This window comes from Salmo trutta, chromosome 21, assembly GCF_901001165.1.
Source record: "Salmo trutta chromosome 21, fSalTru1.1, whole genome shotgun sequence".
In the NCBI taxonomy this organism is placed as follows: Eukaryota; Metazoa; Chordata; class Actinopteri; order Salmoniformes; family Salmonidae; genus Salmo; species Salmo trutta.
The window spans coordinates 16,844,380-16,866,569 of NC_042977.1; the positions used below are offsets into that span (position 1 = coordinate 16,844,380).

At 41.1% G+C, this 22,190-nt stretch overlaps 1 protein-coding gene across 1 annotated transcript; it reads right to left on the bottom strand.

The window, feature by feature from the left end:
- Positions 1-6,727: 6,727 nt before the first annotated feature.
- bpnt2 (3'(2'), 5'-bisphosphate nucleotidase 2) lies at positions 6,728-16,728 on the bottom strand. The gene is made up of 5 exons (XM_029704539.1): positions 15,972-16,728; positions 13,423-13,582; positions 10,865-10,960; positions 10,077-10,238; positions 6,728-7,377 (listed from the first exon to the last, which is right to left on the bottom strand). Exons 1-5 carry the CDS (start codon positions 16,308-16,310, stop codon positions 7,106-7,108), a joined length of 1,029 nt encoding a protein of 342 aa, XP_029560399.1. The 5' UTR covers positions 16,311-16,728; the 3' UTR covers positions 6,728-7,105.
- Positions 16,729-22,190: the final 5,462 nt, after the last annotated feature.

The window sequence follows — 22,190 nt, forward strand, 5'->3', positions numbered from 1 at the left end:
ACAGCTATGTAGCTAACACTGCACTAGTCAAATCGTTCCGTTGTAATGTATTAGTATCTACAGCGCTGCTAGTCGGTAGCGGTTGGCTAGCTAGCAGTGGGTTTGATGATGACTAAGTCTGGAGTCTGGTTAACACATACAGTAGGTGCTCTTGATGTGTGATTTTATTCACACAAGCTTTGCATGAACAGGTCAACAAGGTCTTGATGGAGGAATGAAGGGTGACTCTTGGCCCTTAGGGAACCAATAGCAGGGCCAGGGTAGCAGAGTGGAGGTTCTCTGTTGCCCCTCTCCTTCTTGGGCCACAGAAAGCTCCTCCACCCCCCTCATCCATCAGATTCTCCATCTCAAGAAGACCTCACTCTTTGATTGCACTCCCTCTTCAGATAGACACTTGAGGGTATTTCATACTTGAACATTTGAATGTGTAATTTACGCTGTTAAACACAAAAACTATGTTTCAAGTGAGAATGAGGCAGGTCTGACGCCGAAAAAGAAAGGAAATAATTGCCTATTTCACGCATATTGAATTCTCTTTTTGCAAAAAGAAGTAGTCTGTAGTTCCAGTAGTTAGCTACACCGCTACATGGCTAACAAGTAATTAACTACTGAAAACACCAACATCTGAATTTAATTCAACTATCACCAAAATACTGCAAAATGTAGTTGAATTACTAGTTAAACTACATGTAGTTCACTACTCCCCAACACTGTAAATAAGATACGATTAATACATCAAATCCAACGCCGTCACAACACCATGCACACCTGGGGCAAAACTGAGACTTGATTTTTTAATCACAGAAAACAAAAACATTCCCTCCCAATATGAGATCAGTTTAGATTGTATGTACATTCATTTGAACTGTTATTGTTACTGAAAGACAGAAGCACAAGGTGTTACTCATCACTAATGTATATAATCTTACATAAATTGTGGTCTTTTTTATTTCTTTTTTTACACTAAAGTACCTCTGGATAGGTGGATGAGATATAGAATTGGACTCAGTCATCTTAGATTAAGTAGATACATATTTCCGCAGCATGTTGCCATTTCATTGAGGGAAATGATAACGAAATGGACTGCAATTACAACAAAAACTCCCAGAATCTAAAGTAATTTGTGGTCAGGGATGATTTCAGTAGCCATAAAAATATATCTGAAAGCATACATCAATGTGCTGACATCAATGACAACAACAAAATGTCAGCGATAGAACAGTGCATGTTCAATGACTGAAACATCTATAGGAGCTCTCAGCACTAAATTGGATAGATTTAAGCATTAGCTGACAAAGTGACCTGTGTTTTGTTGCCAGGCAACAGATATTCACTCTCTGAGACCAGTCGATGGCTCCACCAGACCAGACCATTGTTCTGTGGTCTCTCGCCGTAGGGTTATAAAAATATGTTCAGGATTGAAACCCTGAAACTTTGAATTAAAGAGCATAGGATACAAGGTGTAACTCTCGACAGAGAGAGAGGGAACGGGAGAGAGATAGAGAGGCAGCGACAGAGAGACAAGAGAGACAGAGATGGACAGAGAGAAAGACAGACGCAGACCGACGTAGAAAGAAGCCTTTTACCGCCACCGGAAAGTTTTGGGAGATGAAAGTTTGATGCACTTTTTTTTTGTTCACGATGTGAACAAAGACACAGTAGCTAAGCTGCTCTTTCAGGGCAAAGAGGGTACGAAAGACCAGGCAATTTAATTCAAGGAATTGATTCACTTAAAAGGAAGTACTCTCGCTCAACTTCAGACACAGCAGGAAGAAAACCACAGTGCTTTTGACATTCACAGTCAATCCATTCCAAGCAAATCCGCTCTATTCATACTTTTGGGCTCATTTTTAATAGGAAAATCTGTCCTCACAGTGGTTACTAATTCACTTTTTTCATTCCAGAGCCATTGAGGAAGCAGAGAATAATTGCACTTAAAAGTGAGCCCGGTTAAAGAGGGCGTGGGTTGGGGTTTGATGTGTAAATTGAAATGAGAGAATACAGTATTGAAAAATGTTACACACTGGGCACATCACGTCATTTCAACGTGGACAGTTGGGCAATATTTGGTTGAGACGTTGTGATCAATGAGATTACAACCTAACCACTGAAAAAGACAGGCAAAAGTTTTTTGAATTCCCAATGTGTTTTCACAATGCTTTCAAACATCTAAAAGCACAATCAAATTCCAATGTAAAAACGATGTCTGAATTGTGGTGTAGTTGTCACTTAAATGTGTTATCGCTGCGCTTTCAACAATTTAAAGGCACAAAAAGTTAAAATGGGAATACAATGTCAGATATTTAGTTTATTTATACAACAACATAAATATGTTATCACTGTGTTTCATCTAATAGCAGAACCAAATGACCTGGACTGCAGTTGAGATTACATTAAAAGTATATACATGGTGCAAGTGATCAATGCTGTTCGAGATTCTGCACAGATTATTGTTGCAATTGCCTCCACAGACCTACAACATTAGCATGCTATCTTGAACTTGCACTCTATGATTACATAAGAAGACATTTATAGTAACAGTAACCTTAAATTGTGGCCATGGATGTATTGCTCATTTTAAGGTTGAAAAAATACTGTTACATTCCTTAACTTCAGGGTATTTACTGTGGAGGAGAGTGGGGTAAGTTGAGCCAAAGGTTTGTTGAGCCACCCCTTGTTTCTAGGAAACGATACTGAAAATGTATCATGTGACCAAATATTTTGGAAGAGATTATAATTAATGGAGTGTGTGAAGGAAGAAACCACATGGGAAAAGTGGTAAGCAAGTTACACTCTCAAAATTAGGGGTTCAACAAGGGTTCTTCTAAGATGCTCAAAGTTCTTTGAAGAACCTTAGGGTTCTCGGCACTGAAAATGGCCCCCAACAGGTTCTTCCAAGAACCCCATTAGAGGTGGCGTTCATCGAGGAATCTCCTTAGTTGGTGGAGGTTCTTGCAGGAACCTAACTGCCCAACTGAAACATTTGGATTTTAATTTGAAAGGACAGCAGGTGAAGGCACTTATCTGAAAAATGTAAAGATCACCTCAGTTTAAGGTAAGGTTTGTCCCTTGTATGATCTAAATGTATATTGTTTTATGATGATACCATCTATCTTTTCATATTTGTGGAAATCTTTCTAAAATAGAACATGGACACAATTCAATGGATATCAATCAACAAAGGGGTGAGAATATGTAGGCTATAAGAATATGTTGAAGGCAAGATGTATTGGGTGCAGAAGACTGAACTGCTCACTTTTGTGTCTGTGTCTGCAGGTATACAGACGAGGAGGCATACAAAGGTATGTCAATTGGTATTGGTATGTAATGCAGATCACATTTACCATCCTCCTCCCTTACCTCTTCAATGAATATCCCATAGGCCTCTACATTATGGACAAGGTATGTGTATGAAAAACATTATCAAAACAGTTTTATTCATTCATATTTACCACAAAAACCAAGGTATGAATACGGTCTTGTGCACGTTTTGTTAATCATCTGTATAATTACATTTTGGGAGATTCATACTTCACCCTCCCTACACCTCTGACGAAAATAACAGGAAATCTGTTCGATCACCATGCACTGCAAAATCATTCTGGCTGTGGATACGGAGAACATCAACACATTAACATCAACACAACAGAGGATAAATCCATTGGACTTGGGCCTCTGCTGGGAGTTTACCTCATATTTAGATGTTTTATTCTGCTTTGCCACTAAAATCATAATAAACACTGAGAACTAAAATATTGTGTTATTGTTGTTATGCGTATTATTATTATTATTAATAATAATAACTGGGGGGGTGGTAGTTCAAAAACTAAAGGTTCTTCGAAAGGTTATTTGAGGATCCATTAAAAGGGGTTCTTTGAAGAATTTATAAGGGATCCCCTACAGTTTCAATTTGAAGAACCCATAAAGGATACTCAAGGAACCTTTTCTTTTTAGATAGGTCCAAAAAGCAGATTCTCACAAAGTCAAATTAATGTTTTGTGTTGTAGGTTTCATGATGCTTGTATCTAAACCAAAGTAGACATGTTATATATCAGCTGGGGTCTCTACACTCTAAAAAGAAAAGGTTCCTGGAGTATCCTTTAGTGGCTCTTCAAATTGAAACTGTGGGGGAACCCTTATAAGTTATCTGAAGAACCTTTTGAGGTTATTTTTTTTTTTTACAATAACACAATATTTTAGTTCTCAGTGTTATGATTTAAGTGGCAAAGGAGAATCAAAAAATCTAAATATAAGGTAAACTCTCAGCAGAGCCCCGTCCCTAAAATGTAGGGGTTCAACAAGGGTTCTTCTAAGATCCTCAAAGTTCTTTGAAGAACCTTAGGGTTCTTGACACTGAAAATGGCTCCCTTGACGTAGTGATGCTGAATGTAAAAAAAAAAATTCTCAACATACCCCACTCCCCCCTACTACAAAAGTAATATTGAATTGTGTTTGGTTGACAAAGCAACCAAATATCAACATTTAAAGGAGATTATCTTCTCCTTGGATAGTTCCATCTGTACAACTGACTTAGTCTGAGTTAAATTCCAGTTTGGCTACAAATGAATAATTGATATGTTGGATTTACGTCTTAATCTCAACCAAAAAGGAAAGTTAAAGAATAGGACTAAATTGAATCAGACCAAACTTTAAATGCACTTGATATAAAGTTTGATTTAAGGCCTATTCTTTATCTTCGATTTTTGGTTGAGATGGAGATGTGAATCCAACTAATTCTTAACTTGTAGATTAAATTTGAAATCAACCAAAGCTTAAAACCCTAGGCCTATATGTATTGTCTACTTTCATTGTCAACTTTTTGAATCCTGAGGTGAATTGAAACAATAGCTGATTACATTCCATTTTCTCTGTTAAACCTACCCTTTCAAATGACATCGATGAATCTATTTCGTTTTTAAGTGGAGATCTCTCAATAGTCAGACAATAGTCAGACAGTGGCATATACTGTATCAAAGCTAAGCAGGGCTTAGTTAAAACCCTGGATGGGAGACCAACGGGATTGCTGTAGATCAGGGCTGTCAAACTCATTCCACAGAGGGCCGAGTGTCTGCAGGTTTTAGTTTTTTCCTTTCAATTAAAACCTAGATAACCAGATGAGGGGAGATCCTTACTAATTAGTGACCTTAATTCATCAATCAAGTACAAGGGTGGAGCAAAAACCCACAGACACTCGGGCCCTCCGTGGAATGAGTTTGACACGTGCTGTAGATAGATCAATTCTCCAGTGGGAGGTGTTGCCCAGCCTATAGTTATTTGTTTTGATAGTGGATATAATGTTGAAGATCTGACGTCGTTTCAAACGTACAAGTTGTACGTCGTGCCATTGTGTGCCTATAGCGGGTCATGATGACGCCTGTTACTTGAATACAGAGTTCAATCTCCGACAACAAATCGGGTCAAACAATAGATGGACTCCAGTACACTCAAGAGAACTCGGATAAACCAATTTCGTCCCGACGAACAGAATGGCCATGCAAATGTCTCCCTCTTCTGGTAAAACAATACATGTTGTACTGTATTTTGGACTTTTTGAATCTACCTTCATGAGTTATGTACAGTGAACAGACTTGATGTTTTAGGATTCCACCTTACTTCGACTCGAACTATGGAAGACGTGGTTGGAGCATTCTGCTTCTTTATTTTGCTGTAATCTCTTCAAAGATACATTATCTTTTCAAAACATGACAAGTGCTTATAGAAACAGTTTAAATTAATGGACAGGGACAGCTTTGAACCTGTAATTCTCAACAGCGCAACATACGTCAAACAGAAATTAAATGATCTAGATCACGTATGAAGTAGTCATAACCCAGTCACCGATGTCATGCACACCACCGTTTAATTTAAAACACAAGAGGGGAGTTTGAGAGACACAGCTACATGACAGCTATATGCACAGGCTTAGCAATCACATCCAGTTCAGACACACAACATATGCACATACTGCACAAAAATAGTCCTTTTGAGAAAGCACTGTTGGACAATACAGTTAGTATTCACAGTGTTAGCCAAGGGATATCCATGTATGAATGGTCTATTCTGAATGTCAATATACAGTAGGGGTGTTCTGTTGACAATCTAAATCATTACCAAAGATCTCCAATATATTGTTGCTAAATTAGCATGTTTAGCTAATAAGTATTTCCACTTAACATACCTAAAAAAGCATGGTTGCTAGTAGAGTAGACTTATTTACAAATGCATTGACTAAATAAGCCACATATGGATTTAACACACTGTATCATTACCAAAGATCTCCAATATATTGTTGCTAAATTAGCATGTTTAGCTAATAAGTATTTCCACTTAACATACCTAAAAAAGCATGGTTGCTAGTAGAGTAGACTTATTTACAAATGCATTGACTAAATAAGCCACATATGGATTTAACACACTGTATAGACTTTTACCAAAAGGTGGAGGCGAAGGAGGCTGCGATACAAAGTGAACTCTGACGATATTCATGAAAGAATAAGTACTGTACATTCACATGCATACAGAACAATCAAATGAATGTGAATCTGAAGGAAGTACCATGCATTAAAGGACAAATCCACTCAAACAATCTTTTGGTATTTTTTCCATTAGTCCACTGTACAATCCCAAAATGTCTTGCACGTCAGCAGTTAAGTTTTCCAAGATGTAGGATTTTCACGTTGGGACTGTATCAAGCGGACTACTTAGAAAAATAAAGAATATATATATATTTTTTTTAAAGGAACGATTCACTCAAACTACCATACCAATATTCAAACTCGATTCGCATTGCAGAAGCCAAAACCCCGCCCCTATCACGTAAGGTGTTTAAGCTATAGTTAAACAATTTATCCCCTCAAACGGTTAACCTATCTAGCATAACAAACATAAAAAAAATGGTGAAAGGAGTTTGAAAAAGACTGGCGGGCTTTGTAATATATTGCATTATTGTCTTGTCCCAGATCGTGTTGTCCTGTCATCTGTGCTTGTTAGGTCTTCAAGGCTTATAGTCATCTTGTCCATTTGTCTCTGATCATCTGTGTGTGTGAGTGAATATCTGTGTGTTTGTGCATATATGTGTATATGTGTGTGTGTGTGTGTGAGATCCTCAGTGTTTGTCTGAGGAGTCCCATGCCGGCAGTTTGGCCACCAGGTCTTGGTGGTCCACCTTGATGCTGGCCAGCAGACCCTCCCTGTTGCCCGCGGCCCCCGAGTAGTCTATCTCCTCGCCCTTCAGCGTAGTCATGTGACCTCCCAGGGCCGTGAGCAGGGCGTTGCCGGCGCAGATGTCCCACTTCTTGATGAAGGTGACGTGGATGTACACGTCAGCCTTCTCAATGTCCTCATCAAGGGGGTCCAGCAGAGCCAGCACCTTATAGCCTGGGATCAATGGAAAATACAACAGCAATAACTGCAAACCATAGTAATAATGAGCTATATAAACTCAGCAAAAAAAGACACGGCCCTTTTTCAGGACCCTGTCTTTCAAAGATAATTCGTAAAAATCTAAATAACTTCACAGATCTTCATTGTAAAAGGGTTTAAACACTGTTTCCCATGGTTGTTCAATGAACCATTAACAATTAATGAACATGCACCTGTGGAACGGTTGTTAAGACACTAACAGCTTACAGACGGTAGGCAATTAAGGTCACAGTTATGAAAACTTAGGACACTAAAGAGGCCTTTCTACTGACTCTGAAAAACACCAAAAGAAAGATGCCCAGGGTCCCTGCTCATCTGCGTGAACGTGCCTTAGGCATGCTGCAAGGAGGCATGAGGACTGCCGATATGGCCAGGGCAATAAATTGCCATGTCCGTACTGTGAGACGCCTAAGACAGCGCTACAGGAGACAGGACGGACAGCTGATCGTCCTCGCAGTGGCAGACCACATAACAACACTTGCACAGGAATGGTACATCCGAACATCACACCTGCAGGACAGGTACAGGATGGCAACAACTGCCTGAGTTACACCAGGAACGCACAATCCCTCCATCAGTGCTCAGACTGTCCGCAATAGGCAGAGAGGCTGGACTGAGGGCTTGTAGGCCTGTTGTAAGGCAGGTCTTCACCAGACATCACGGGCAACAACGTCGCCTGCAGGAACAAACCCACTGTCGCTGGACCAGACAGAATTGGCAAAAAGTGCTCTTCTCTGACGAGTCGCGGTTTTGTCTCACATGGGGTGATGGTCAGATTTGCTTTCATCATCGAAGGAATGAGCGTTACACCGAGGCCTGTACTCTGGAGCAGGATCAATGTGGAGGGTCTGTCGTGGTCTGGGTCGGTGTGTCACAGCATCATCAGACTGAGCTTGTTGTCATTGCAGGCAGTCTCAATGCTGTGCGTTGCAGGGAAGTCATCCTCCTCCCTCATGTGGTACCCTTCCTGCAGGCTCATCCTGACATGACCCTCCAGCACGACAATGCCACCAGCCATACTGCTTGTTCTGTGCGTGATATGCTGCAAGACAGGAATGTCAGTGTTCTGCCATGGCCATCGGATAGCCCGGATCTCAATCCCATTGAGCATGTCTGGGACCTGTTGGATCGGAGGGTGATTCCCCCAGAAATATCCGGGAACTTGCAGGTGCCTTGGTGGAAGAGTGGGGTAACATCTCACAGCAAGAACTGGCAAATCTGGTGCTGTCCATGAGGAGGAGATGCACTGCAGTACTTAATGCAGCTGGTGGCCACACAAGATACTGACTGTTACTTTTGTAATTCACATGTCTGTGGAACTTGTTCAGTTTATGTCTCAGTTGTTGAATCTTATGTTCATACAAATATTTACACATGTTAAGTTTGCTGAAATTAAATGCAGTTGACAGTGAGAGGACGTTTCTTTACTTGCTGAGTTTACATACCTGAAGTAATTTTATTACAAAATTACATAACACTTGAAACCAATGATCCCTCAAACTTTTTGCAAGTAAGTAGCAAATTCTTGGTCTTGTGAGTGGAATTTGGTGCAACTTCCGGCACGCGTTTACAGTGAACACTAAGGCTGTACCCTTACAGTTTTAGCCAATAGGCTATTGCGGCTATCTGAGCATAATGTAGGCCAACCAACAAAACCAACTGAGCAAATCAGATAACATTTTTGGATGGAAATACATTTTAAATGTACATGATATAGCCTACAGTAGCCTATATGTGGTGTTCAATGCAGGCCTACATTGCATGAGACTTTTAAACCCAATTTTACATTCATTTAAAAAAAAAAAAAAAGTTTTACTTGGTCTAACACCATGGGCCAAATAGATGACAAAATTGCATGGTACTGTGTTGCATGATGCAAGAAACCCCTTTACAAAATACAATTACTATTACCATATAGAGAATTAGACAATGTAGGCTACCCCTCTGCCTACTGGCTTATTTGCATATTCAAGCCGGTCTCAAAATACAACACTAGGCCTTTAATAAAGCTTGACTGGCTTTTCAAAAAGACAGCTTGAAATGTAGCCTACACGTTCTGTGCTCTTGTAGGAAGCAGCAACTCCCATTGCTGACCTATACTGATCTGTAACAGGGCTAATAACTCACTAACTAGCAAAGAATATCAACAGATGTGCACACGCAGCTCTGCGCTCTGATATGAAGTGATCTAAAAAGCTTATTCCATCACAGGTGACTGAAAGACCGCTCGTGGGCTACCCCCCCCCCCCCCCCCCCCCCCCCCCCGCCAATAGAATTCTAATCCGTTGCACTCCGGATATGCCTATAACAAAATCACAGACTCAATCTTGCAAAGTTAGATTTCTTTTGGTTTGTTGCATTGAAAAGGGGCTGATATAATGCCGATATGCTCACAGAAAAAACGTTGATCTATATAGTGCAAATTAATGGGGTGAACTCAGTGAAGTTCAATGTCTTTCGTCTACGCGGCAGTCCTGGAGGTGTGCGGCCGCGCACAACTTAAGAGGGAACATTGCTTGAAACTAACATCCGCAGAAATACGTATGCCTCTCAAAATGTTACGTAATGACTAATCATAGGTTGCATTCAATCATAGGCGATAGACTACTACCACGAGAATACATTTGGGTGAACGCTTACACACAGCGCCGTACCTGCACCCCCTGCTGGGAGAATAACTGTAGTGTTGCCGAAGGCCTCCTCGATGAAACCCTTCACCTTCCCGGCGTGCGACCGGGACACGATGACCTTGGGGGGGTTCACGTTGTAGGTGGTGCGAGGCTTCATGTTAGACCCATGACCAACCAAGGCCCAAGCTGTGGACAGGAACATATGCTTTAAATAGCTGGAGATGGACTTTTAGTTCTACACCAACAGGACTGGTTACAGTTATGTAATATAGAATGCAAGAAACAGATGTAACTGTCAGGAAAGAAAACGCCTGTGGGTAGAGGCTAGGCCATGACTTATTTCGGCTGTGACAAGAAAGATGAATTGAAATCATTTTCTCTGGGCATGGACTGGACACTGCAAGTCAACACAAACCCACACTCTCCTGACAGTGGGTTCGCACATCCACCGTCTCGCCATTCGATGGACACAGTGCAGCCGTTCACAATCACCAATGAAGCCACCTTATCGTGAGCTCCCCTCCAGGGTGACTTCTCAAAGGAGTGACTTAGCCCCAGCTGTCACCAGTCACACTGACTGGTATATTTTACAGGAGAACAGTGTTGATCTGTCCTGAGCCCCAATTATGTCTCTCCCCCTTCTCTCCAAAGCTTGCACTCGTTCACTCCCCTAACAGATTTAAAAGCATTAGATTGGTGTAGAAAATATGGTGAGCATTTTGCCTACTCCAAAAAATCCCATGCTTTAAACCACTGAGGGAGCGTCACACGTACACACCTTGTATACAATCGGTGACGGTGAGAAAACACACCTGTGTATCCTGTGAAAGGTTTGTGGATCACGCCTATGACAGGTTTCCCGTCCACGGCCACACACACCATGGTCGTGACATACTTGAGCAGGTTCTCTGTCAATAGGAGAAAGAAAACAATGGGCTCATTGAAACAGGATACAGCTTAGGAAACAGGACACTGCTAAGGCAACTACTCTGTAGCTGAGTATAGGTAGCCCCCACAGTCTCATTTCAAATCACCCACACAAAGAGGAGTGGAGATCAAACTTAAGCTGTGTCTAAATAGTATTATTATTATTATTTATTTTTTCCTCATCTTGTCCTACAGTATATATCTGTCCTAAAGTACAGTGCCTTCAGAAAGTATTCACACCCCTAGAATTTTTCCACATTTTGTTGTGTTACAAAGTAGGATTAAAATAGATTTGTCATTTTCTGTCAACGATCTACACAAACACGAATATATCCCGTGTGGCTCAGTTGGTAGAGCATGGCTCCTGCAACTCCAGGGTTGTGGGTTCGATTCCCACGGGGGACCAGTATGGAAAGAAAGTATGAAGATGTATGCACTCTACTGTAAGTAGCGCTGGATAAGAGTGTCTGCTACGTGACTAAAATGTAAATGTATCTTGATTAGATAAGTATTCAACCCTCTGAGTCAATACATGTTGCGATTACAGCTCTAAGTGCTTTGCACACCTGGATTGTACAATGTTTGCTGATTATTCTTTAAATTCGTCAAGCTCTGACAAATTGGTTGTTGATCATTGCTAGACAGCCATTTTCATTTTGAAGTCTTGCCATAGATTTTCAAGCCAATTTAAGTTTAAACTTTAACTAGGCCACTCAGGAACATTCCATGTTGTGTTGGTAAGTAACTCCAGTGTATATTTGGCCTTATGTTTTAGGTTACTGTACTGCTGAAAGGTGAATTTGTCTTCCTGTGTCTGTTGGAATGCAGATAACAGGTTTTCTAGGATTTTGCCTGTGCTTAACTCTATTCCATTTATTTTTATCCCAAAAACGCCATAGTCCTTGACAATGACAAGCATACACATAACATGATGCAGCCACCACCATACTTGAAAATATGAAGAGTGGTACTCCGTGATGTGTTGGACTAACCCAAACATAACATTTGTATTCAGGACAAAAAGTTCACTTTTTTGCCACATTTCCTTTACAGTATTACTTTAGTGACTTATTTCAAACAGGATGCATGTTTTTGAATAGTTTTATTCTGTACAGACTTCCTTCTTTTCACTGTCATTTAGGTTAGTATTTTGGATCTATGTTAATGTTGTTGATCCATCCTCAGTTCTCGTTTTAAAGAGTTGGCCTCATGGTGAAATCTATGAGCGGTTTCCTCCTCTCCGGCAACCAAGTTAGGAAGTAGGCCTGTATCTTTGTAGTGACTGGGTGTATTGATACACCATCCAAAGTGTAATTAATAACTTCACTATGCTCAAAGGGATATTCTATGTCTGGTTCTTTTTTTTAACCATCTACCAATAGGTGCCCTTCGCGAACCATCGGAAAACCTCCCTGGACTTTGTGGTTGACTCTGCTTGAGAGTCACTGCTCGACTGAGGGACCTTACAGATAATTGTATGTGGGTTACAGGGAAGGGGTAGTCATTTAAAAATCATGGTAAACACTATTACAGAGTGAGTCCATGCAACTTGTGAAGCACATATTTACTCCTGAACTTATTTAGACTTGCCATTAAAAAGGGGTTGAATACTTATTAACTCAAGACATTTAAGTTGTTCATGTTTTATTAATTTGTAAACACTTCTAAAAACACAATTACACTTTGACGTTATGGAGTATTGCATGTAGATCAGTAACACAAAATCTCAATTTAATCAATTTTAAATTCAGGCTGTAACAATAAAATGTGGAAAAAGTCAAGGGGAGTGAATACTTTCTGAAGGCACTGTGTTTCTTATCTTGACAATGGCTAACACTGACATGGTATAACGGGACTGGTGAAAGTAAACCCATCTGTTGGCCTCCTATTGCTTTGGCACATCTACAGTAGGGCTCCATTTTGACATGGCATCTAGCGGGAAAGCTTAGTATAAGTCTGAACATTAATATAGATAATCAAATCCTTGAGAAGGTTCGGCATTGGCCAAACCAGTGTATACATGTGTGGTTTCAGCGCAGGTTTATGGGTTTGGCCGACGAAAGAAAAAGGCCTAGGGTGGACCATCTCAGGGTAGGTTTGAAGCTCTGGTTATGATGAAGATTTGATGGCTTGTAATGCCAGTAGGTACGTTTGAGATACAAGTTATGATAGGAGGTTGTTCTAGAATGTTGTGGTTTTTAGTCAGGTCACGTATAACAAAGGAAAAGGAATAAGGACCTGGGCCGCCCCATGCCACCAAACAGTAAGGTAAAACAAGCTGCTTATATAGGTGAGGAAGGGAGTGGAATGGTGATTATCAGAGCCAGTTCAGGCGCGGTGAGTTGGCAAGAGTTGGGCGTGTCCAGAGGGTAATTAGGGAATTGGTGAGGTGGCATGACCCTTCAGAACACCGACCATAGTGGGTTTCTACATGACACCATACCTGTATACTCCTGAGTGGCGTCCAGCGGGTCAATCCAGATGGTGATACTGTCAGCAGGCACATCCCTGCCCCCCTCCACGCTTTTTAGGATGTCAGCAGGGATGTCTCTGTTCCACACCCCCAGCTCATTGTTGGTCTCATCATGCTCTTCAGAGTTCACCTACAAAGGGACAGAACACATTTAAACATCACCGTGTAAAACATATTATCAATACTATGAAGACCAAGGCTGTTCTGTTGAACACGTGGATATGTTAGCATGACAGAGACCAATGCCTATTATGGTGATTGACACTGAACAATACAAGGACAAATAAGGGTGTGCTTTACATTGCAAACTCTCTGGGGCGTAGACAATGGAACTACAATGGAACTACAATAAGTCACCGTTCAAACCGATATGTTTTTCCGCCAACTTAAATAAAGTTAACCTTTATCTACTATTTATTTAAATTCTTATTTACAATGACGTCCTACCGCGAACAGTGGGTTAACTGCCTTGTTCAGGGGCAGAATGACAGATTTTTACCTTGTCAGCTCTGGGATTCAATCCATCAACCTTTCGGTTACTGGCCCAACACTCTAACCACTAGGCTACCTGCCGCCCAAAGGATCCTACCAACTCTTTGCCGACTTTTCTTTATACATGAAAGGTATTGTCGGCAACAAAGCCTCTAATTATATTGCTGCTAAACGACCTAATCATGATTGCAGTTAAGTTCTGCCTACGGCTTAGTATGAAATGTAGCCGTAATGCAAAGAAGGCATTGGCACACACTACGCTCTTGATGGTTACTAGGCAGCGCCCGTTACTACTATCCTCCTGCTAGTTCTTAACTTTGCGAGGCATGTCACATCACCCATCTCTTTGCATAGCCCACCATACGCATTGTTTTCTTAACCACAGCTGGATGGATTTATAAAGAATGACTGTGGGAATAAATATTACTGAATGATACAAATATTGGAATAAAGTAGGCTAATGCCATGGAAGGCATCAAATTGTTGCTTACTAAACTCCCAGTCATCCAATTGTTATAACACATTTGAAGCAATTGCCTGCCCACGTGTTCAACTATTACAGCACCTTTCGCGCTGCTTTGAGACAAGTGTGGGGACTCGTTTTGATAAATCAATCAATTGTCAATGTTTTTCCCCCCACTGAATCTCCGTTTGCACATTGGTTTGGCTACAATTAGGCTGTAGAAATGTTAGCTGTAGAAATTTTGCTTCAAATGTATTACAACAATCGGATGACTTTTGGAGTATTTAGTGACATATGCAGGCTGCATCACATCCGGCCGTGATTGGGAGTCCCATAGGGCGGCGCACAATTGGGCCAGTGTCGTCCGAGTTTGGCCGTCATTGTAAATAAGAATTCGTTCTTAACTGAGTTGCCTAGTTAAATTAAAAATGAAATACAAATAAAAATGTTCACTGAAGAAAAAAGTTGGGACCGATTCACTGATCTCAAGGTCATCAGACTGAAATAGCCATCATTAGCCAGCCTCCACCCAGTACCCTACCCTGAACTTAGTCACAGTCACTAGCCGGCTACCACCCGGTTACTCAACTCTGCACCTTAGAGGCTGCTGCCCTATAGACATGGAACACTGATCACTTTAATAACGGAACGCTGGTGACTTATGTTTACGTCCGGTTTTACCCGTTTCATATGTATAAACTGTATTCTAGTCAAGGCCATCCTATTCAACTATTGCTGTACATATACTATTCTATGCATTCTTCAGATATACTACATATTATATCCACATACTGTTCATGTTTATCCACCCATCACACACACACACATACTCCAGACTCAAATATTGCTCACCCTAATATTTCTAAATTCCATTCTTTTACTTTTAGAAGGGTGTGTATTGCAAGATATTACTGCACTGGTGGAGCTTGGAACACAATCATTTCACTACACCCGCAATAACTGCTACATTTGTGTATGGAGCAATACAATTTAATTTAGCATACAGGCTGCACAGACCAGTAACATTACTCAACTCAAAATATGACATTCTATTATTTAGAATATAAATTGTATTATTCTTATGTTTCTGAGGACCTGTCTAAAAATAATTAAGAATGGACTTCTTTGTGATAGTGTATATTCAATGGATCTATTCAAATAGATGCCCAGCCTAATCGGCCCACGTCGACTCAAGCTCCTAACCATGCAAGGGAGATATACAAGGCTTATCCCCGTAAGAATGTGGTCAAAAATTGGTCTGTGTGAATTGGGCACTAAAAAACATTGACAGATGTGTTTTTTTTTAAATTATGTGTATATATATATTTTTACAGGCAACATACCGTTAAGTCTATCTGTAAAGGGTATAAATAAACAATGTGGTACACAGCTAAGTGTGAGCCTGATGACGTGGATGTCGATTAAGGCAGCCCCCCGAATCAGAGGGCTTGGGTTAAATGGAAGACACATTTCAGTTGAATGCATTCAGTTGTACAACTGACTAGGTACCCCCCTTTTCCATCTACTCATGTACTGATAAACATAAATATAATTTCCTCTTTACCTGTACATATGGATAAGTGTTCTTGATAAGATAATACATCTTTCTGTGAGAGTTTAAGTCCCCCTGAGTGAGCTTTTCACTCGCCCCTTCCTTCGTTTTCCCCTTGGTCTTCTCTTCTAACTTGTCCTCTTCTCTGACCCTCTTCACCTCCCGACCGCCCTGGACTGCAGCCTCCACTGACAGTGCGAGCAGGTCGCGGAGATTCACTGTTCTCTTCGACGTGAAAGCAGCTATGCGGTTGGATATAACTCCGGCATATAGGTGGTAGATCACGCCGAGTCCCAATAAGCAAAACACGGCCACTCCAAGTGGCGATAGACGGATTCCCATAGGAGCCATCGGTTTAGTTAATCAACTAGCTAGCTAAATGTCACACACAACCACTGCCGGGATTCGTAAATGCAAGACAATGATAATGCTTGCTAGCTAGTTTTCATTTCAAAAGTTATTTACATTTCTAGCTTATGCAGTTGGACAATTTACCTGTGTTTTTTAATGGGTTACCTAGCTAGCTTGCTAGCGACATTAGTTAGCTAGCTAACGTTACCTGGAGTGCTATCATTGGCTGTCAAGCGAATGTAGAAAACATGACTTCTAAAGACAACATCAGCTTTCCCATATAGTTTGTTAAATAATATACCACCGGTCAGTACCTATTTCTCAAAAATTCTTGCACGACTAAGGACAGAAGAGAAAACGAGCAGCATATGAGTAATTGTTTTGCTCCACGTACACGGTGGGCGGGGTCAGAGTTCAAAGTATCTCATTGTTTCTTTTCCGGGTCACGAATATCACATGGCCTGTTCAATTTAGGTTCACATAAAATGTTTGGAAGTATTTTACATTTTGGCCATTTAGCAGACGCTTTTATCCAGAGCGACTTTACAGTGGTTGCATTTAACTAAGGTAGGTAAGACAACCACATATCACAGTCATTGCAAGTAAGTAACGTTATTTCCTTCCCCCCAGAAATAGTAGTTTCAGTGAAACTAGTGCTAGTAAAAGACAAGTGCGAGTGTTAGTGCAAGAAATACTTTTTTTAACGAAATCATTCCATACTTTATATATGTTGTTAATTCCGAATGATCATATACATTGTTGCATTTTATTTAACTGCGTTTACCAACCACTAGATGTCAGCAAACACTAACAGCTCTGGTCTACCCCCCCCCCCCCCCCCCCCCCCCCTTCCTTCAGGAGGTTGAAAAAGTTTGGCATGGGCCCTCAAATCCTGAAAAGGTTCTACAGCTGTACCATTGAGAGCATATTGACTGGCTGCATCACTAATTGGTATGGCAATAGCACTGACCTCGATCGCATGGCGCTTCAGAGGGTCTCTCCTTATAGGACACATCACTGTACTCTATACTCCTCTGTAAACTGGTCATCTCTGTGTACCCATCGCAAGACCCACTGGTTGATGCTTATTTATAAAACCCTCTTAGGCCTCACTTCCCCTATCTGAGATATCTACTGCAGCCCTCATCCTCCACATACAACACCCGTTCTGCCAGTCACATTCTGTTAAAGGTCCCCAAAGCACACACATCCTCTTTTCAGTTCGCTGCGGCTAGTGACTGGAACGAGCTGCAACAAACACTCAAACTAGACAGTTTTACCTCATTCCCTTCTTTCATAGACTCAATCATGGACACTCTTACTGACAGTTGTGGCTGTTTTGTGTGATGTATTGTTGTCGCTACCTTCTTGCCCTTTGTGCTGTTGTCTGTGTACAATGATGTTTGTACCATGTTTTGTGCTGCTACCATGTTGTGTTGCTACCATGTTTTTGTCATGTTGTGATGCTACCATGCTATGTTGTCATGTGTTGCTTCCTTGCTATGTTGTCTTAGGTCTCTCTTTATGTAGTGTTATGTTGTCTCTCTTGTTGTGATGTGTGTTTTGTCCTATATTTATATTGTATTTATTTTTTATTTTTAATCCCAGGCCCCTGTCTACGCAGGAGGCCTTTTGCCTTTTGGTAGGCCGTCATTATAAATAAGAATTTGTTCTTAACTGACTTGCCTAGTTAAATAAATAAAATTGTGCGGACAATTTACTGGGGCCGAGGTCCCTGCCATCCAGGACCTCTATATCAGGCGGAGTGAAAAGAAGGCCCAGAAAATCGTCTACCCCAACCACCCAAGACATAGACTATTTTCTCTGCTGCCACACAGCAAGAGGTAACGGTGCAAGTCTGACACCAACAGGGTCTTGAACAGCTTCTATCCCAAAGCAATACTTTATCTTTATTGACCATAATGCTGCTAATAACAAAATAGCTAACAAAATGGCTTCACGGACTGAGTTGACCATTATTTTTTTATTTATGCACACTCACAGGGCCCTACTGTGTGTTTCATTCCAACACACACAAGCACACACAAAAAATAATTTACTCACTCACACATAATATGTACATACATTTAAACTGACTCTACGTACCCGCACACCCACTCACATGCAAGCTGCTGCTACTCTGTTTATCTTATATCCTGTTGCCTAGACACCTTACCCCTATACATACAGTGCATTCTGAAAGAATTCAGACCCCTTGACTTTTTCCACATTTTGTTACATTACAGCCTTATTCTAAAATCGAATCACAATACCCCATAATGACAAAGCAAAAACAGGTTTTTAGAAATGTTTGCAAATTTGGCAGCGATTACAGCCTCTAGTCTTCTTGGGTACACCTCTATTTAGGGAGTTTCTCCCATTCTTCTCTGCAGATCCGCTCAAGCTCTGTCAGGTTGGATGGGGAGCGTCGCTGCACAGCTATTTTTAGGTCTCTCTAGAGATGTTCGGTCGGGTAGAAGTCCGGGCTCTGGCTAGGCCACGCAAGGACATTCAGAGAATTGTCCCGAAGCCACTCCTGCATTGTCTTGGCCGTGTGCTTAGGGTCGCTGTCCTGTTGGAAGGTGAACTTTCGCCCTAGTCTGAGGTCCTGAGCGCTCTGGAGCAGGTTTTCATCAAGGATCTCTCTGTACTTTGCTCCTTTCATCTTTCCCTCGATCCTGACTAGTCTCCCAGTCCATGCCACTGAAAAACAACCCCACAGCATGATGCTGCCACCACCACTCTTCACCGTAGGGATGGTGCCAGGTTTCCTCCAGACGTAACACTTGACATTCAGGCTAAAGTGTTCAATCTTGGTTTCATCAGACCATAGAATCTTGTATCTCATGGTCTGAGAGTCCTTTAGGTGCCTTTTGGCAAACTCCAAGCAGGCTATCATGTGCCTTTTACAGAGGAGTGGCTTCCTACCATAAAGGCCTGATTGGTGGAGTGCTGCAGAGATGGAGGTCCTTCTGGTAGGTTCTCCCATCTCCACAGAGGAACTCTGGAGCTCTGTCAGAGTGACCATCAGGTTCTTGGTCACCTCCCTGACCAAGGCCCTTCTTCCCTGATTGCTCAGTTTGGCCTGGCGGCCAGCTCTAGGAAGAGTCTTGGTGGTTCTAAACTTCTTCCATTTAAGAATGATGGAGGCCACTGTGTTTTTGGGGACCTTCAATATGCAGACATTTTTTGGTACCCTTCCCCAGATCTGTGCCTCGACACAATCCTGTCTCGGAGGACTACGGACAATTCCTTCGACCTCATGGCTTGGTTTTTGCTCTGACATGTACTGTCGACTGTGGGACCTTATATAGACAGGTGTGTGCATTTCCAAATCATGTACAATCAATTGAATTTACCACAGGTAGACTCCAATGAAGTTGTAAAACATCTAAAGGATGATCAATGGAAACAGGATGCACCTGAGCTCAATTTCGAGCCTCATAACAAAGGGTCTGAATACTTATGGAAATAAGTTATTTTTATTTTTATTTGAAAACATTTCTAAAAACCTGTTTTCGCTTTGTCATTACGGGGTATTGTGAGGATTTTAACGTAACAAAATGGGGAAAAATTCAAGCTGACTGATTACTTTCTGTATACCCTCTACAACACCACTTGCCCTTTGTGTTTTACTAAAAGTGCACTCTCCTACGTTAGTGCACTGCTGTCACACACTGAAGTGCTATAGGACAAACATATCTGTAATAGATATAAAGGCTGTTAAGATATTCATGTTTCAAGAAAGGAGTGTATATATTTGGGCTGGAGAAGCAGTTTTATGCGGAGACTTAATGGAAGCTGATAATTATGAGTTTTTTACTACGCTGGTCTCGGTTGGTCTCTGGGAAAAATTACAAGTCCTCACTGCCTGAGACAAAGTCAAGACCGAGTACAAATGTATCCGACACCGAGACAAGACCGAGACACTGAATATGTTGCCTCGAGACCGGACTCGAGTAATACAACACTGGTAGTAGTGGTCCGATTTTGACAGAAAGCAAACGCTATGATTCATCATGATCCATATGCAGGCTTACCCCTTGATTTATTCCACATGTTGTTGTGTTACAGCCTGAATTCAAAATTGATGCAATATATTCTTTTCTCTCGCCCATCTGCACACAATACCCCATAATGATAAAGTGAAAACATGGGTTTTGAAATTTCAGCAAATGTATTGAAAATGAAGAAATATATAATTTACATCCGGATGTGGCGGTCCTGGGCTGGTGTGGTTACACGTGGTTTGCGGTTGTGAGGCTGGTTGGACGTACTGCCAAACTTTCTAAAATGACGTTGGAGGCGGCTTATGATAGAGAAATGAACATTCAGTTCTCTGGCAACAGCTCTGGTGGATAATCCTGAAGTCAACATGCCAATTGCACGCTCCCTCAAAACTTGAGACGTCTGTGGCATTATATTGTGTGACAAAACGGCACATTTTAGAGTGGCCTTTTATTGTCCCCAGCACAAGGTGCACCTGTGTAATGATCATGCTGTTTAATCAGCTTCTTGATATGCCACACCTGTCAGGTGGATGGATTATCTTGGCAAAGGAGAAATGCTCACTAACAGGGACGTAAACACATTTGTGCACAAAATTGTATAGAAATAAGCTGTTTGTGTGTATGTAACATTTCTAGGATATCTAATTTCAGCTCATGAAACATGGGACCAACACTTTACATGTTGCTTTTATATTTTTCATCAGTATAGATACAATTCATTTAGAAATTCGTCAAGAATAACACCAAAAAATTATGTTTCCATTGTGGTCCTAGTTCAAACAATAAACATGTTACACATTTACAGCTAATCTACATGAGAAAATATTATGGTGTACCATGGTCTAAATACTATAGTATTACTATATTTATATACTACTTACTAGTTTCAAGTTTTAATATCACGTGCACAAGTAGAGTGAAATGCCTTTTTTGCAAGCTCTAAACACAACAAGGCAGTAAATCAATCAGTTCCAGTACCATATTTACAGTGTGCAGTGATACTGGAGTGATTGAGGTAGATATGTATAGGGGTAAGGTGACTAGGCATCTGGATATATGATAAACACAGTAGCATCAGCGTATTTGATGATTGTATGTGAGTGGGTGAGCGTGTGTGGAGAGTCAGTATAAATGTACAGTACCAGTCAAAAGTTTGGACACACCTACTCATTCAAGGGTTTTTCTTTATTTTTACTATTTTCTATATTGTAGAATAATAGTGAAGACATCAAAACTATGAAATAACACACATGGAATTATGTAGTAACCAAACAAATTGTTAAACAAATCAAAATATATTTTATATCTGAGATACTCTTGGCATTCCCTCAACCAGCTTCATGAGGAATGCTTTTCCAACAGTCTTGAAGGAGTTCCCACATATGCTGGGCACTTGTTGGCTGCTTTTCCTTCACTCTGCAGTCCAACTCATCCCAAACCATCTCAATTCGGTTGAGGTCGGGTGATTGTGGAGGCCAGGTCATCTGATTTTTATTTATTTAACTAGGCAAGTCAGTTAAGAACAAATTCTTATTTACAATGATGGCCTGGGAACAGTGGGTTAACTGCCTTATTTAGGGGCAGAACGACAGATTTTTACCTTGTCAGCTCGGGGATTTGATCTAGCAACTTTTCAGTTACTGGCCCAACACTCTAACCACTAGGCTACCTGCCGCCCCCAGCACTCCATCACTCTCCCAGCACTCCATCACTCTCCTTCTTGGTCAAATAGCTCATACAAAGCCTGGAGGTGTGTTGGGTCATTGTCCTGTTGAAAAACAAATAATAGTCCCACTAAGCGCAAACCAGATGGGATGGCGTGTCGTTGCAGAATGCTGTGGTAGCCATGCTGATTAAGTGTGCCTTGAAT

Excerpts from the sequence above, each read along its gene's own strand:
- bpnt2 (XM_029704539.1), bottom strand. The coding sequence starts at position 16,310 with ATGGCTCCTATGGGAATCCGTCTATCGCCACTTGGAGTGGCCGTGTTT. Across the intron at positions 13,583-15,971 it reads ACACTTATCCATATGTACAG|GTGAACTCTGAAGAGCATGA; the intron begins GTAAAGAGGAAA and ends GTCCCTTTGTAG. Across the intron at positions 10,961-13,422 it reads CGCCACTCAGGAGTATACAG|AGAACCTGCTCAAGTATGTC; the intron begins GTATGGTGTCAT and ends TCCTATTGACAG.